We start from the raw sequence: 18,264 nt of genomic DNA, 5'->3' as shown, positions 1-18,264 counted from the left end.
CCTAAGAAGAATGGAACTACCTGTGTGTAGGATCCACGGCAAGTGCTGCTAATAGACCTCTGAAGAATAAGTCCCGCCTCCAAGGCTCCGGTTCCCTCGGTCAAATGTCTATGGGAAATAACACGGGGTTTATGAATGATCGTACATAACAAACTCTGTAGGTGGCGGAGAAGTAAAAGCTGCGTCACGTTTTGAACTACACACATGTTCCATCTAGTCTTGACTGTGTTTTTGGATTGTCGGTGCCGTTAAAGAAGTAAACGATTATTAATGCTACTTTAACGGCACCAAAAATCCAAAAACCCAGTTGAAACTAGATGAAAACGGTTGTAGTTCAAAACGTGCCGCAGCTTTTACTTCTCCGCCACCTACAGAGTTTGCTATGTACGATCATTCATAAACCCCGTGTTATTTCCCATAGACGTTTGACCGAGGGAACCGGGAGGCTCAGAGGCGGGACTTATTCTTCAGAGGTCTATGACAATATCAAGCGCTGTTGTCAGTTTCCTCTTTTATAAAACGATATAGCAGAAATCTTATCTTACCTTCAATTATTATTTAAAGGGATACGCCAAGCTATCTGTAAATTGCTGTTTGCCTGTCTTGCTAAGATTCAGATGAGTCTTTTAAGACCAAATTCATACTTGTGCATCCAGAAGGGGAGTTCACTAGCCTGGGAACCAGATCAATCTCTAGAGTTCATGTTAGATTTTTCCTGCAGTTAAGGTCTTGCTCCCATACAAAAAGATGTCTGCCTGGTACGAGATAGACCAACCGATCGCAACCGTTTAAGATGAGGCATGATAAACACGATGATAGTGCAGGTGACTGCTGTACAGTAATTGTCAACAACAAAGATGGCTGCTGCTGGTGTAGAACAGTGTGTTGATAACGCCAGGGGTTCTCAACCACCGGGGCGCAGAGCATTGGCCACCCGGCTGCAGAGATTAGAAATAAAACCTACCTGAAAAAAAAAGGAAATTATTTTATGCTTTTATATGCTTTATTGCATACTGTTAACAGGCGATGAACAAGCTCATCTTTGTTTTTATTGGCTTGATTTTTACACAGTATATAACAGTCCTGTTGTTAGACTGTTACTATCTATTAATAAAACAGTGTTTTTATTCTTAATATTGGTCCTACAGTATGTTCATGGATACTGCTTCTATTGACATGCAGTGTTACAGTAGTCTAGCTCCTGTTCATGTGAGGGGAATACACTTCATTTGTTTATAGTGCCAGTCACAACACAACAACATTATTGTATCTACAAACACACAGATAATTCTGCACTATTTTTGGCGCTGTGATTCTTTTAGAAAAACTAGAAAAAGTAAGAAATTAATAAGTGTATTCCCCTCACGTGAACAGCAGCTAGGCTACTGTAACTCTGCAATCAATGGAAGCGGCTAACAGAAAGCAAATGCTTATGTAGCGAACTCCCATTCTGGACACTAAATTATGAATTTGAAATTAAACATTGAATTTGGGTAAGACAGCCAAACGAGCTTAACAACGGGACTGTTGTGATCACTGCGTCAAGGTGAAGATGTCCAAAGAGTTTCTCCTCATAGAATAGCTTATGATCTGATGCGGCAGCAATGTGTTTATGGAAACAAGTGGAAAAGTAACAAAGTGTCTCGGTGGAAAGGTATTTGGGAGCAAAATGTTAAAAGAAGTGTTCTCTCTCTCTTTCTCTATATTTATTTATTTATTTATTTCAAAATGCTAGCCGCTACAAGGATGCCGTTACGTGTCTGTACCCAAACTTTCCCGGTCTCTCAAGCTCCCTGTGCTCACAGTGTTGAATGTTTAGGTGGTGTGTGTGTATTTGTCTAGACTGTGTGTGTGTGTGTGTGTGTGTGTGTGTAAGTGTCATGTTTTTTTTATGTTCTTTCTCTCTCGCTCTCTCCCTGTGTTCCATTGTTGTCGTTGTTTAACCTCAGTTTGTCTCCCTTTTGTGTTTTCTTTTTGTGTTTTTTATTCTAGATCTCTTCCTGCCCGTTTGTTCATCGTTTGCCCTAGCATGTCGATGTGAGGTCACAGTCCAATCGTCCAGTCCTTGTCCTCTACGCTTCTCTGATGCTTCCACTTTCACTTTTAATCTTGTGTTCTTGAGGTTTTGTTGTTTATTTGCTTTTTTGAGGTTCCTCATTGGTCTTTGTGTGTGTGTGTTTGTTGCGGGTTGGGGGATTGCTATCAGACTATGTTTTGAAAGTTGGATACATACTGTTGCTAGCAAAAAGATTATCTATTTTTCTAGGTCCTGATGAAATAACCACTAGATTTTGCTAATTGTTAATGACAAAAAAATAACAGTGAGACATGTTTCTTTTTTTTTAATTAAAATCTATGTTCCGGAGCAGTCTTACACACATCCTCCCAGAGTGATGTGTTGTGAGTTTGTTTTGTGTGTGTGCATGAGAGCAGCCAATCAGTTTCTCTGACCTCACTTTTGTGTATGAGTGACTGTGTGGGTCTTACAGGTTATACAACTTTTTTTATGTGTATTTATTTCCATTTTGTTTGACAGAGGAATTAAATTCATTTTTGTTTTTGCAACACTGTCTGCATTAGTTGATGCGGCAATCCTCTAGTTTTTTCTTCATGCAGCATAACAACAAAGAAGGAAATGAATAACACTTGAATCCACTCTTGTTTTCCTTCTTCATCTGTCTGCTCACAATTTCAAGCACGTGTTTATGCACTTTCTTTGGTGTGGTGAATTAACCTTTTAACCAACACGTACACACAAAAAGCAGAGGGAGGTTGGCATTTTTGGACACTGTTTCTGATATTTTATGAATGCTTTGTTCTTTGAACAGGCACTGAAATTCAACTCAAGCAAAATGTGAACTAGTTTTTTCTAAAATGTAGACAGTCTGAATAAACTGGTGCCAAATTTTTTCAACATGGATTTTATTTTCTCCCTCATGCTGTTTCCTATAAACCTTTAGTTCACTTCTTTGTTTCTTCAAGTATGGGGTTGGTTTGTTTGTTTATTTTTATGGTGTATCTAATGCGTTTAAGTGTCCAATTTATAACTTGTTTGGAGTGCTTAAAACTTCTTGTGGGACAGCAAAGCTTTGGGTATACGTGCACCCAAAATTGTATAGATCTTTTCACTTGAGTGTTGTGTTTAGCATGTCCCAAGAGTTTTGTTTTAGCTGATGGAAACTTGTCTTGTGTGAATCACAATCATTAGTGTGTGTGTGTGTGTGTGTGTGTGTGTGTGTGTGTGTGTGTGTGTGTGTGTGTGTGTGTGTGTGTGTGTGTGTGTGTGTGTGTGTGTGTGTGTGTGTGTGTGTGTGTGTGTGTGTGTGTGTGTGATCGATCTCAGATCACAGATCTACACAAACTACAGTAGATCTACACAAACTACAATACAATTTGGAGAACATCTGTTGTTCTCCCCTTGAAGAACTCTGCTGTGAGGCCCCCTTTCTCAAGAATGTGAGAATCATCAAGATACATTTGATTTGGGAGTTTTATTTTGGATCTAGGATGGCTCCAATACATTTACTTGTTAACATGTTTTCTGAGTCTTTCTGCTGCTAGTATTTAAGAAAATGAATGGATATTTAAATTTTTTATTGGTAAAGTTTGTGTGATGCATTCTAATTTTTTTCTTTTAATTTTCCACAAGACCCATTTGAAAGTCATAAAGATAACGTAGCATATCAGAATGTCTACAACCTGACACAATGACCAAAATCCTTCTCTGTGTAGACAGAATGTTACCAGATTTTTCACCCATTGCTGCATTCAATTCTAAACATTTTTGTTGATATACTTTGTTTTGCATTGTTGTGGTTTGGTGTGAGACGTAGACTTTGCTGCAGTATTAGACAGCCAGTATTATTTTTGGGGGGGTTGTTGGATATTTGTCTTGAATGTTTAATTTTTATTAAGGCATCCATCTTTATTTTCCGCAGGATGTAAAGCTAAATTGCACACTCAAGCAGGTGTTCTTGTGAGCTGATGTGTGATCCATAATGGTTGGTTGGTTTGTTTTTGTTTTGGTTATGTACAAATAAAATGTTTGAAAAGACTCACAATACATGTGTAGTTTAAATGCTTATGATAATAAGTGAATGTGTTACAGGTAGATATAGATATAAACACTGACCCGTTTCCTAGCCAGGTCTCACTTACTTTTTCATGCAGGAGCATGACACAAAATAATTATTACATTACATCTATTTAAAGAGCTCAGATATACATAACGATGAGTGGAAGTAAAAGTATATGTAAAGTTAGGACGACTTGTAATGTATTTACCCAGTGAATTAAAGGTACAGTATGTAACTTCTGCCTCTAGGGGTCACTCAATCAAAACGATAACAAAAGACTTAGTTTGACGTACCGTGGGTAGGCCTACGTTGCCGGTAAAAATATCGGATGTGATGACGCATTCTATTGGTAAGCTTAATCGGGATTATACTGTTTCCGGTCCGGAAAAGTAAAAAAAGAACCCCCGTCCTACCCGGAGGTCTCGTCATCAAACTCTGGGAACGTCCGGGTAGACCGAGTCGGAAGAATTGACGTCACAACGATAATGGCGAGGCACGTTATGAATGGGAAACAAAGTTTGTCCTCAATTTGTCTGCGTATGTGTTGTTTAATTAAGCGTTTGTGTTGTAAAAACTATACAAGTACTTTCTAATGGGATTTCTATTTCCACTGTTGATTTGTGTTAGAAAATAAGTCTGTGCAAGCCCGTTGTAGCCTAAAGTCGTTTGAACCAGCAAAGTCTATGGCTAGACTCTGTGATATTATATATTATATTATATAGATATTTATATATTATATATATCATATCATATAATATTATATATAGAGCTCCGGGAGTCGCAAACGGCAACAATCACTTTCTCCTCCAAGCTGCGGTTCACTGCGGAGTGCAGGGAATGGTTGGCCCAGCCGGTTGAACGGTGATTGGCTGTTTTACGTTACTTCACCCACGTTACCCACAGGGAGTGAACGCTGATTGGCTGTCTCATGCGAATGCCGCGGAAAAGTTCAAATATTTCAACTTCAGTGAAACTTGTCGCGCTGCAAATCCACGTGAACGCGCTCAATCAATCAACCATTTTTTGAATATTAACAAGACCTCAGGGGATGCCTTTTGAAATTAAATTAGAAAGGCAAGAGTAGGCCTACGGCGACAACTTCAACTAGCACCGTGAAAGGTCGACAAGGTACCCTTGAGCAAGATCATTAATCTCCAACCTGACACCAACTGGTCCTTACAGTCAACGTTTAATGTTTGATATGCCGACTGCTTATTATAACTATGACTAGTAGGGATGCACCGAAATGAAAATTCTTGGCCGAAACCGAAAATGAGGTAACCAAGGCCGAAAACCGAAACACCGAAATAAATTATGCCAATTATTAGTAGGCCTACCATTGCATTTATAGCTATGACTGTGTACTAACCTCACTAAAATCAAGGCATTGCAATTCAAAGAATAAATCAATTACAATTATTAAAAGTATAAAAATATTTATTTAGCACTGAAAAAACACCGTTTTCCGCTTTGCAGACGGTCCCTAAACTCGCGGATGATAGCCGACAGCTCATAGAAGCTGTCGGCACTTTGCGGACGGTCCCTAAACTCGCGGCTGATAGCCGACAGCTCATAGAAGCTGTCTCATAGCGAGTCGTCGCTAAAGACGGCTCGTTTGGATGAAAACAAGGTTGTAGCTGGTTCTCTAGATTACTACATTTAGCTAGAGGTGTCATTTGTTTCACAATGTTTCACACGGTTTTTGTTTGCGTCATCACAATTTCCTGTTTCGGCCGTGTTGTTTCGGTGATAAAAGTGTTTCGGCCGAAAGCCGAAAATGCGCTTTTGGGCCATTTTCGGCTGAAAACTTTCGGTGGCCAAAATTTCAGTGCATCCCTAATAACTAGTGTATGAATAATTATTCAATATCCATTAAGGTCTTCATAGCACATATTTAGAAAGTCCAGGTTACCCTCGTTTTGCATTGCATCTTGAATAACAATATTACAACAGTACATCTGATTCATAATTTATTTATTTTGTGATCAAGTATGTGGAGGAATTACTGTTTCATCAAGAACATTATGTCAGGCCATTCATTTGTATTCCATCAAATATTTTGCATCATGAAAACCCATCTACAACTGAATCCACAAGACACCCCCAGGATCACTATCAAGCCATAGTTACACTGAAACGTCACACAAACAACTAGTCTGTGGACCCCAGAAGAATGGAAGGACCCGTATTTCATTAACACGGAAAAAAACAACCTTCCACTACAGAAAAGAAAACGGACAGTGTATTATAATGGCTGGAACAGTTGTCCAAGACAGTTCTACTCCAACATGGACGCAAAGCACCACACATCAAAAGGCCACCTTACATTCCCACACAGGGAACCCGGACACATCACCTGTATTCAATGCCACAGGTGTTAGGCACAAGTAATAACGACAAAAAAAAATTTTAACAGTGAATTTCTGGCATGTGGTTCAGAAGCCTTCAACACCCACCAGCCGTTCCCTAGCTGGCTGTCAAGTGTCAGTCTGACTACTTCCCCTGTCTGTCTGTCAGTCGGTGCGGGAAGCCTCTCTTTGGTTTGTCCTTGCTGCAGTGCCCTGGTTCAATTCACCTACGCAGCGCTGGAGCTGGTGGCAGAGACGGCTGCTGGTACTACTAGTGGTACCATTGTTATGGCCGGGGTCTCTTGGGTCTCCTGGTACGCCTGGTAGGTGCCGTGTGCTGGGGGCTGAGCGTCTGATGCCCCACGGTGGTCAGCCCCCACTGCCTCGGCGACGCAGCTGAATCCCTGGTCCCTGTGGAGAATTGCAGAAAAGGTTTATACACACACACACACACACACAAACACATACGCACACACACATACAGTGGGGAAAATAAGTATTGAAAGCGTCAACATTTTTCTCAGTAAAGATATTTCTGATGGGGCTATCGGCATGACATTTTCACCAGATGTCAGTAACAACCCAAGTAATCCACACATACAAAGATATCAAAACAAATACGTCCATAAATTAAGTTGTGTGTAATAAAGTGAAATGACACAGGGAAAAAGTATTGAACACACTTGCTGAAATCTTTAATTTAATTTAATTCTTAGTAGAAAATACACTTCTCTACTTGCTCTCGTAGAAGGCGAAGGCAGTCGCATTTTCTGTCCCTCTCCTCCCCCTGACCTTCTTACTTACTGCAGCAGCTGGTGTAGCTCCCGTTTGATTCTGGTGACCAGGGGGGGTCCCTGGTAGGTGAAGGCTGTATAGAGCTGGACCAGGGAGGCTCCAGCTCGGATCTTATCCAGAGCATCCTGGCCACTGGCCACCCCGCCAATCCCAACAATCGGCACCTTACCTGGAAAACCGCAACAGAATGTAGCACAGTAGGTAGACTAGTAGTAAACAGAAATTAAACACTAGATACATTAAGCATCATTTGCTTACTAGAGTCCCACTCTAAAAGTCTACATTTTAACACTGTCAGTGAAACTGGATTTTAATAAATTAAAATTAATTAAAAAATTAAAATGAAATTAAAATTTAAAAAGTCTTGGGTGGTGTAGAGGTAGAGTGGGACTTGGATGGTCTTGGAATATTATGGGTTGTGTTGTGGGGGGACCACCCCTTCATACCTCCAGTGAGCCGGAACATTTCTCGGACGGTGTCGGTGGAGAGCTCCCGAAGAGGCCTCCCACTGAGACCCCCCGTCTCTGACCAGCGGGGGTCCTGGAGGGTGGGGGGCCTGGAGACGGTGGTGTTGGACACCATCAGGCCATCCACGCCCAGCTGGAACAGAACACAACCACGACAAACTAAATGATCTCTCTCTCAGAGAGATGTGCAGCGGTTGATGTCTGAGAGAGGGTTTATCTTCTGGGACACACACACATATATACATACACAAATATATATATACACATATATCCAGTATATATGTATATATACACACACACATATATATGTATATACAGTACATACATACATATATATATATATATATATATATATAAGGGCTGTCAACAATTTTTTTTAATCATGATTAATCGCATAGTATTGGTGAGTTAACTTGCGATTAATCACACTTTTAAAATTCTATTTTAAACCCAATTGAAGTTAAATTGGATTATGAAATGAAATGACACATTCTCATTCATACCAAACGTAATAATAAACAAAAACTAGACCAAGTGATCTTGAGGGAGTTTTATTGACTCACTCAATATGGGTTGAAAATGAAACTTAACACAACAAAATAGCAACATCCCAAACAGTGTGTTTTATACAAAAACGAGTAAACTATTCATGCTCCATTCCACACTTGTTACCATTCAGTACAACTAAAGGCTGACCTCTACGACGACCTCGGCGACGTCTTGCATGTCTTGAGGAGAGAGGTCTGGGGCGATCTTCACCAACACCGGAGGCTTCCTCTCACACTGCAGAGCATCTCGCTCCTTCAGCACCTGGTTCACCAACATCAACAATCGGCTTCACTAACATATACACTTTATACACAACATAAAAAGTGCTGTGAAGTCATGTCATATGGGTATATTTTCTGATTTTCTGATTCGTCGAGCTGCTGTGAGGGGCGGGACATCACAGCAGCTCTATATTGTCTTCCACGGCGAGCTTCGGGAAATAGTTTGACCAACACTTATTCCACTATCGTCCTGTACTTGCTACTGTGGCATCTGCCTTTCCTGTCAGCGATCAATAAAGTGTAGTTATTTCTTATCTTACTCTATCTTATAGTATTGCAAGATGACTGCTGTTGTATGACTGTGCGCGGGGGCGACCTTGATGTTGGTTAGAACTGTTCAGTCAATATGGCCTCTTTTTCTACCTTATGGAGCTTAGGCTGCCCTCCTCCCATGTGATACCTTATAAAGCAGCGTATTGGCTGCCCTCCTCCCATGTGATACCTTATAAAGCAGCGTATTGGCTGCCCTCCTCCCATGTGATACCTTATAAAGCAGCGTATTGGCTGCCCTCCTCCCATGTGATACCTTATAAAGCAGCGTATTGGCTGCCCTCCTCCCAAGTGATACCTTATAAAGCAGCATATTGGCTGCCCTCCTCCCATGTGATACCTTATAAAGCAGCGGATTGGCTCCCCTCCTCCCATGTGATACCTTATAAAGCAGCACATTGGCTGCCCTCCTCCCAAGTGATACCTTATAAAGCAGCGTATTGGCTGCCCTCCTCCCATGTGATACCTTATAAAGCAGCGTATTGGCTGCCCTCCTCCCATGTGATACCTTATAAAGCAGTGTATTGGCTGCCCTCCTCCCATGTGATACCTTATAAAGCAGCGTATTGGCTGCCCTCCTCCCATGTGATACCTTATAAAGCAGCGTATTGGCTGCCCTCCTCCCATGTGATACCTTATAAAGCAGCGTATTGGCTGCCCTCCTCCCATGTGATACCTTATAAAGCAGCGTATTGGCTGCCCTCCTCCCATGTGATACCTTATAAAGCAGCGTATTGGCTGCCCTCCTCCCATGTGATACCTTATAAAGCAGGGTGCGCAGGTGTGTCTTCCCCTGCAGGTCTCTGAGGCCGGGTGTGTTGGGACTGCTCACGTTGACCACCAGGTAGTCCGCCAGGGGGCCCATCACCCGCACCCCCTCCATGTAGTCCGCTGACGCATCCTGGGAAACTTTGTTCTTCCCCAGATTGATGCCAAGCGGCAGGCCAGCTAAGACACACAGAGACACACAATTATACACACACACACACACACACACACACACACACACACAACCAGGTGACATAGACACAGACATACAGGACACAGATGTGATATCCACATAATTACATGCATTACACAGAGAAACACACATATAGAAACACACTCGTACAGAATCGGAAGCAGGACACACAATGACGTCGACATGAATAAAATGACAGGCCGACAAACACACACACACACACACAATGTCACACACACAGACACACACACTTATTGTGTACAATTTGAGGCTGATGGGGTGGGTAGGAAGTTTAAATTAGACCTAATGTTCCAACTCATCTGCATCAAGGACAGATCAAGGAAAAAGACAAGCTCCACAGACACACCATGGTCTTTTTCAGATCGATGACACAGCCAGCACTGCACATCTAGTAGGACAAAATGAGTGGTGACTCTAAAACTTGCATGAAGCACTGTTTTTATACACTCATGTTGAAATATATTATTACACTTATGTTGATGATAGGAAATAAGCAGCCTAACCCGTTCTTTTGTCAAATTGTTAATTGCTGTGCATGTTTGTAGATTGCCTTGGCTAATAACTTTGTAATTTTAATCATATTCATATTCTGTTCATATTCTGTTTTTAGGGTGACTTTTTAACATCCGTCTGGGGACTACAGATGAAAAATAGCCTCTTGGCTAATTCTGGCGCATTTACAGTAATGTTATTAATGTGCACTGTCCCTGTTTTCAAATAAACTTAAAACAAACCCAGGACCTGTGACTGATATGATTTTGCTGCAAACTCCTGCTGGGGCCGCATTTATCAACCGTTCGTGGAAAAATTAAATTCTCTCTTACAAATGAAATTTAGGATGAGCTTAAGTACAAAAAAATAGGTATTTAACAAACGTGCGCAAGGCAATTGTACACACATCAGTAAGTAACCAATCTTGATGAATCCCACCTGTAGTACCACGCTCATGCACATTCAGGTCATTTGCATTCAGAGACGCCTCCAATTAACCACATATGGTCACAGACCATATCTCACTGTTCAGAGCGGAGCCTACTGCTATTTCCGCCGGATGCTCGTGCTTAAGGGGAAATTACGCCAATCAGACCCGACAAAATTGCCTGGGACGTTTCAAATATAAGAATTCGGATTTCGCTGAAATTAGCAGTGGTTTAAAACACTTAGGATTATGTTAGTACACAAAAAACAATTATATAACATAGTTCTGGTCATTTTTTGATTTAAAAAGAAAGCCTTACATATTCTACCTTTAATTAATATACTTTCATAATAAAGATGTCTTTACTAGTTTGTAGTGATTGTGTTCTGTCTCAGCTCAACACCACTGTCTCCAGAGAGAGCACGAGAGCGGAGAGCGAGAGAGAGAGACTTTTTGAATTGTTCAAGGACTAGTAAATTGAGGCATCAGAGATTATAAAAGATAGAGAAAAGGTTTGAAAAAGGTAGAGAGGAAGATGGTCTGAAGGAGAAATAGACGTGTCAGGAAAAGGGAGATCCGGTTCGGAGGAGGTAGAGATTATGAGGAAAATGGCGTAATGGTGAGAATGGGATGATTCGGAGGAGGATGAGAGAGTGTATCAGAGAAGTAGGCAGGCACCAGGGCTGTTTCCTCTCTCCTACCTTTCCTAAGCTCCTGCTGGGCCGCCTCCCTAGTCTTCAGCCTATGTTGAGCCTGCAGCAGACCACAGCTGTTGAACCCATACCTATAGGGCACCACAAACACCAAACATTACATAACACACTAAGAAGACCGATGCCGTGTTCCGATATCCATACTTCCATGAGTACACTTAAACGTAGTACACTATCCGCACTCACTAAGTGCGCAGGTCTTCAGAGGTCAGTGTTGTTCCAAATCGAATACTCTGTGGTGCACTAAGCGGAAATTACGATCGCGATTGCCACCATGGCTGTCACTCGTCCAAAACTCACTCACGCTTTGAACGGTGAACCCTTTACGCCTAGCAGCTATAAAAGATATAAAAACTACAAAATGATATTAATAAATTAATTTAAAAAAAAAAAAATAATAATAATAATAATAATAAAAATTAATTAAATATTTTTGCACCGTTGATGCCATAGCGGAGTTGCGATCGGACGGGATTGTTGACGGGGGGGAGGCGGAGTTGCGATCAGATTTTTATAAAGACAATATTGATATGGGGAAGAAATATAAGGACGGCATTTTGGGGGCCCCAAAAGGCTTCCTCCGTGGGCCCCTAACGGTGTCTGGGCCCCGGACAGCTGCACCGGTTGCACCGTCGATATTTACGCCACTGGTGTACGTCGATTCACACTCAGCGGTTTGACCGTTTTGAGTTCACCATCCGGGTCCTTTCAATACACTTTTTTTCGCCCCGATCTTAATTGGAACGCCCTACATACTCAAACAAAAGTACACTAAGTATAGTTTTGCTTTCAATGCAGGCAATAGTCTTTTTGTGAGGCTGTAGTGTACTGGGTGTTTTTGTGTCTGTGGCTGGGTTAGGGTTAACATTCTCAGTACTGTTATGTTATTTTAATCCAGAAAAGGCCGCCGAAACAAGATCGCTTTTAACTCACTTTATTTGATAAAGGTTTTGGTCTATTGTATATGAAACAAAAGGAGAGGAATTGTATATAACACGCGCGGAGCGTCTCCAAGCTGAATATCTAAACGATACGCTGCCCGTCGGACGCGGGCCGGGCTCGGACAGAAAAATGCGGCCTGTTCCGCGCTCTAGCTGGCAGCACAAACAGCACAAACTCATTCGGAATATTTTGAAGGCGTAACTCCTGAATATTCTATCTCATGATGAAAAAGTAGAGACGATTGTAGACGAAAATGGAGAGAGATTTTATCTTAGTTTTTATTTTATTCAAAACATTTTAGTCTCGTCTTTTTTCGTCAACAATAATGCATGTTAATTTAGTCGTAGTCCGCGTTTTTCGACATTGTTGTCATCGTCGTCATCGTCTCGTCTTAGTCATGGAAAAAAAGGTTGTTGACGAACATATTTAGTCTCGTCTCGTCTGACGAAATTAACACTGAGGAACTAAGCAATTTACTAGTCCTTGAACAATTCAAACAGACTACCTGAGTGACTTACTACATTAATTACATTAATACGTTAATTAATGCAAGACTACACATTCAAATGATGCTGCCGTGTCAGCAGATGAATACAATTGAACTCACAAGCGTATTTTTGGTGGTCCACATACTTAGGGAAATGTTAGTCAGACGGGAACTGTGTCTACAAACTTATGCCAGGCAGTGTGGTCCTAGTGAAGTGGTATGTCACTACTGTCAACGACAGGGTCATTGTAAAAGGGAATGCCGCAGGTAGGCCTGTCACAATAACATAAAATTTTGCTGGCCGATAAATTTGACTATTTTCAACTAATATAATGATAATGGCATAATAATGCAAACAACCTTTCAACGAGTTGTGTCTGGATGGTGAGCACTTCCAGTCCTACTTTCGGTTGAGCAGCTGTCAGTTTGAACATCTTCTGCAGCTGGGGGGGCCAAACAACGGAAAACTGGAGACCAAAGTGGTATTCCATCAACCAAGCTAAGCGCAAAGCCAGGCTTATTTCGCTTAGCCGGGCTTCTTTCAGCTAGAGTTGCATTCCATTAACGTGACTTAAGGGAATCTCCGCTAAGTAACCATGGCAACTTATCCGACCAAACTAACCTGATCGGAAGCAGGCTAACTGTCAGGCTTACTTCAGCGGTGTTTCAGAGAAATCCATCTGTCGGAAACAAGTGTACCATCAGAAGGTTCCCCCAAGCCTAGTCCTCACGATTTTGTCATAAATGTACATATATGAAGTACAAACAGTGTATATTTTCACTAAGGGTCTAAGATTAAATGATGCAAATGAAATAATTAAATGAATTGCTATCTATTATTACTGTGGCTATTTTCGCAACACATTTTTATACAAATCGATGTATTAAAACAAAATCAGGAATCAGCAGTTGGGTGAATGGTCTAGCACTTACCCAAGTTTGCGTCCAGAGTATTTCATAGTATTCTTGCCGTTGGCTTAATTTAGTAATTCCCTTTAGTAATTGTATTAATTCCCTAATTAAGAATATTCAAAGAAATTGAAAATAAATGGCATGAACAGTTCTTTGATTCCTCTAGTAATCCTTCCTATATTACTAATTGCGTGGAGATTGAACCCCGAACGACCGGAACCCTGAACGACTGGGAAGTCCGACACATTAACTCGAGACTATCTTCCTGATTACAAATCTATGGTCAATATTAAATTAAAATATGTTACGCTTAATACTATTTACGCATTCAACAGATCTGCGATTTTTTTTGCCAGGCGGCCTCCCTGTTTTTATTAATGAAAAAAAAGGTGTTCCCTTTTTGAGTTATTATATGCTTGTACTCCTCATAGACCTCCACAAGCAGCTTCTGTTCGCCGCTGGAAAAGATCCCGCTCGGTCCTTTTTCGGACATTTGATCCATGATTCGACATTCACGGTTCTGGGCTGGTTACATATCTCGTGAATGCGCATAATCCACGATAACGTTAGCCTGGCTTGAACTAACCTGAGCAAGGCGCGGCTGAACTGCGTTGATGGAAGTTGAAGAAGTGGAAGTTGGCGCTAGTTCTAACCGGGCTTAATCAACTAAGCGCCGCTTTCGTTAGCGACTTTGATGGAATACCCCTCAACTGGTGGGTGACAATCAGCCCAAGAGTAAAACAAACAGTAAAGCCCACATCTCTGCTTGATTTGATTGGCTGCCTGGGCCAAGTGTGACAATGACATGTGGTTCAACTCCCCGCCGTGCGCTGAAAAGTTGAGAATATTTTAACTTTTATGCGCATGTGAAAACCGCTAGAAAAGCGGGACACGCGGTGCAAGAGAGAAGTGTACGGCAGGCGCGCCGTACCGTAGGAAAACAACGTTGTCTTTGGTTGACCGCAGCCCTAGTAATAGCAGGTGTGTTTGTACACAACTGTTACCTGTGAAAGCAGATCTCCAAAATATGGAGATAATGGTTAATCTAGCTATACTGAGGATTATACTATTTTCAGGTCATTAAGGATAGGCATGTATGATATGTTGTTCTGTTTTAAGATCCTGGTTTCACTGTGGAATATGTTGTATCACAAAATCAAGAAAGACACTGACTCCATACTTAACCAGAAGCCTATGACGATCATTGCAGGCCTAACTGTGAACTGACTGAGATGAACGGCTGGAGTGACACCATTTAGGACCATTGGCACCTCTAAGCACCACGTTCATAATAGCTGTGATTAAGGGCAATACAAATGACTTGAATAACGGTGGCTTGCAGTCATGAGCCTACCTGTTAATGACGGCTTGGTCCGCCGGTAGTCTGAACACGCGGGGCTTTGGGTTTCCCTCCTGCGGTCTGGGGGTGATAGTGCCCACCTCTACAAAGCCGAAGCCCACTTTAAACAAGCCGTCTACAGCCTCTCCATGCTTGTCAAAGCCTGCTGCTATCCCAATGGGGTTCCGGAACTTCCTGCCCATCACAGTCACTTCCTGTGTGGGTGAGAAGGGCATTCACTCATTTCAAATATAATGGCAATGGTTGCAGTGTTTAATGTGATGTTGTCATTGCATTGTGTTGCTTCTCGAGGAGAGCATGCAGTGCATTGTTCCTGCTCTGGGTTTCCTACAGCTGTCAATAGACAAGCCGCATTACTGACTGCTTCAACAAACAAATTTACTTTTCACAATATGACATATGTACTTGTCCACTCATTTCAGCATCTGCATTCAATTTGATATAAATATAGTCTACTAATAGCCTATATAATAATAATAATAATAATAATAATAATACATTTTATTTAAAGCGCTTTTCTAAATACTCAAAGACACTGTACAATACATGATAAAAGCAGTAAAAACAACATCAAATGGTAAAAAAAAAAAGAAAACACTAAAAACATATTAGACTAAGCTAAACATTAAAAGCAATTTTAAAAAGGTGAGTTTTTGAGAGAGATTTGAAATTTGAGAGGTCGGTGCAGTCGCGGATTATATATAATATAATAAGAGTAAATATAACAGCGTTAATAATATACATCCTTGAAATCAAACAGTGGCCGGTCTTTATGGAGATGGTGATTTCTGATTATGCTCGGTATTCCCATCCTGTCACTACAAAATCACCATTGGCCAGTCAACATGGCTGAATTGAACTGCCACATTTAATTCACGTGGCACAAGTGTGTGTGCAAAAATATCTGTTCTGCATGTTAGTCTTTCTCTTCTACATCAGTACACTAGGTCCAATACCTGTGTGGACTTTGTTGGGCAAACCAAATATTGTAAACAAATGCCTCTGGGCCAAGCGGTTTCCTCATTTGTTTGGCACAATAATAAAAAAACTTGTGCAGTCTTGGGATTCTTCATTTAGCTTTGGTAAACACTTCAGTGCTTTTGTGAGCACTTTATTAATAATAATAATAATAATATTAAGTACATTTTATATAGGGCCTTTCTCACACATGAGAGCGCGCACACAGCACAAGACAGCAACAACAGCAACAACAAGAAGTACAACACAATAAAAATAAAGCACTGAAAAAGCAGTTGCTTTATAGTGTCTAATCACACTTACACCTGGTGGTATAATATATCACCTTTAAATCAATGTAATCTGCTCCACTAATGTTATATATAACATTATATATATATATTACAGCGAAGCTGGCAATGGTGCAAAAATTGGACACAACACAACATTTTCAATGGAGGCTGTCCAAACACTGTCAAATACAGTGATTTCGACAGGCTAAAATCTAGTCACTCTGCTGTGTTGGCTGTTCTTTTACCAAAGCGACATTCACTTGGTATTGGTGACCAATTTGGGTCTTGGGGTCTTGGGGTGTGTGTGGGAAAAGTTTGACTAGTGTGACTGAGCACCCTGCAATCACTCTGGCGATAGAAGCTTAAAGAAAAGTTGCGATTTTGTCGCAAAGCTGCATTTTCTTCTGTGCTAACATGCCTGATTTCTATTTTATTTAAAGTATGCCAAGGCTTGGGCCCAAAGGGTGTGGGTTGTGGTTCATACCTACAGGGACAGAGCATGCGTGTGTGTGTGTGTGTGTGTGTGTGTGTGTGTGTGTGTGTGTGTGTGTGTGTGTGTGTGTGTGTGTGTGTGTGTGTGTGTGTGTGTGTGTGTGTGTGCGTGTGCGTACCAGGGAGGCAGGGTCCTGGTACCAGTTCTGCGGGGTCACCCCCAGACTCAACAGTTTCACCGCCATCACGTGAGCAGTCTCCGCGTCCACCATCCTCTGCAGAAGCGGAATGAGCTGGTTGGCGTAGAAACGCTCATCTCCGGCGACGGTGAGGTAGGAGGTGAACAGGAAGGCCCCTGAACCAAGGATCTTCACAGCATCCGTCAGACGTTTCTGGTGACCAGATATACACCAATATAACTCTTGGGGAGTGTTGGTGGCTCACCTCCTGCAAAAATGCCTGGAGACTGGTTCAAATCTATCTAATGGTCATTTGCTATGTCATGTATATGCCTCGCTCTCCCTCCACCCAAGTTCCTGACCATAATTCTTTATTGTTGCGTCCATAAAAAGGCAGGGTCCCGAAAATGACCTTGTAGTGAGTAATAATGTGGTAATAGTGCTCTACAATATGATATCTGTATTGATTTGGTAAGCGAATAAACGTACGCCACTTTCAATAAAATAGTTTCAAAGTAAGTACACGACTTCACTAGACATGTGGGGTAATCCATCACTTCTTATAACATCAGGGAAGGTGGTTCTCAATGAGCGATATTATTGCCAAGACCTTCTTTTAATAGTCGGTGTAATAAGTGTATATATTACATACAGTATTGCGGGGATTTAGTCCTGGAAAGTATTCGTCTTGGCTTGTATGTTAATGACATTAAGGGAATGTTGTGTGACCACCATAGATCACTGCCCATCATAACATAACAACACGTTATATAGTTGTCCCGAGGTGTGCCTGCCCTACCATCCCCTACCCACTAAAACACATGTTTCCATGTGAACAAAATTTAGCCTACTGATCAAATAGATTGGACCAAGTTAATTAAAAAATCTCCTCGAATACATCCAAGATAGTAAACGAAATAAATCGAAGAAATACCTTTAAGTGACCCGCCATGGAGCGGCACGTGTACCCGTTGTAATCACGGCGATCACTGCACGACTCAGTTAGTTCCTGGTCGTAGTATCGCGATATCTTTCTCGCGCGTGTGTGCGTGTGTGCGCGTTTGTGCGAGCAATTCTACTCTACGTCTATTCTAAGAAGTTATCTTGACATTTTGTATTTACGTTGGCATTTTGCTTGGCAATAAAGCTCATTTGAATTGAATTGACTTGAATCACATTTAATAGATAGATCGATAAATAGCTCGATAGATAAATAGAAAGATGAAAACCTGGAGAGAGAGAGAGAGAGAGAGAGAGAGAGAGAGAGAGAGAGAGAGAGAGAGAGAGAGAGAGAGAGAGAGA

The 18,264-nt window shown here is 41.4% G+C and overlaps 2 protein-coding genes across 7 annotated transcripts in view; one reads left to right on the top strand and one right to left on the bottom strand.

Moving 5' to 3' along the window:
* celf1 (cugbp, Elav-like family member 1) overlaps positions 1-4,055 on the top strand; it is a 40,920-nt gene extending 36,865 nt beyond the window's left edge. For all 6 annotated transcript variants that reach the window (XM_084476269.1, XM_084476267.1, XM_084476268.1 and 3 more), the window contains exon 15: positions 1,993-4,055. The gene's annotated coding sequence lies outside the window, so the exon portion shown is untranslated. The remainder of the gene's footprint in view (positions 1-1,992) is intronic.
* A 2,096-nt stretch (positions 4,056-6,151) lies between these two features.
* dhodh (dihydroorotate dehydrogenase) lies at positions 6,152-17,943 on the bottom strand. The gene is made up of 9 exons (XM_084475818.1): positions 17,897-17,943; positions 16,963-17,175; positions 15,096-15,295; positions 11,389-11,471; positions 9,547-9,734; positions 8,383-8,496; positions 7,666-7,819; positions 7,229-7,388; positions 6,152-6,835 (listed from the first exon to the last, which is right to left on the bottom strand). The coding sequence occupies exons 1-9, from the start codon at positions 17,912-17,914 to the stop codon at positions 6,652-6,654; spliced, it is 1,314 nt and encodes a 437-aa protein (XP_084331944.1). The 5' UTR covers positions 17,915-17,943; the 3' UTR covers positions 6,152-6,651.
* Positions 17,944-18,264: the final 321 nt, after the last annotated feature.

The sequence above is a fragment of the Micromesistius poutassou genome (assembly GCF_964030765.1).
Source record: "Micromesistius poutassou genome assembly, chromosome: 12".
NCBI lineage: Eukaryota > Metazoa > Chordata > Actinopteri > Gadiformes > Gadidae > Micromesistius > Micromesistius poutassou.
The sequence above is the reverse complement of the archived record's forward strand: the minus strand, read 5'-3'. Positions and strand labels throughout refer to the sequence as shown.

Bases quoted from the DNA above. Each gene is read 5' to 3' on its own strand.
- dhodh (XM_084475818.1), bottom strand. The intron at 15,296-16,962 runs GTACGCACACGC...TCACCCACACAG, and splicing joins ACCAGGACCCTGCCTCCCTG to GAAGTGACTGTGATGGGCAG. The intron at 7,389-7,665 runs GTATGAAGGGGT...GCGGTTTTCCAG, and splicing joins AATGTTCCGGCTCACTGGAG to GTAAGGTGCCGATTGTTGGG.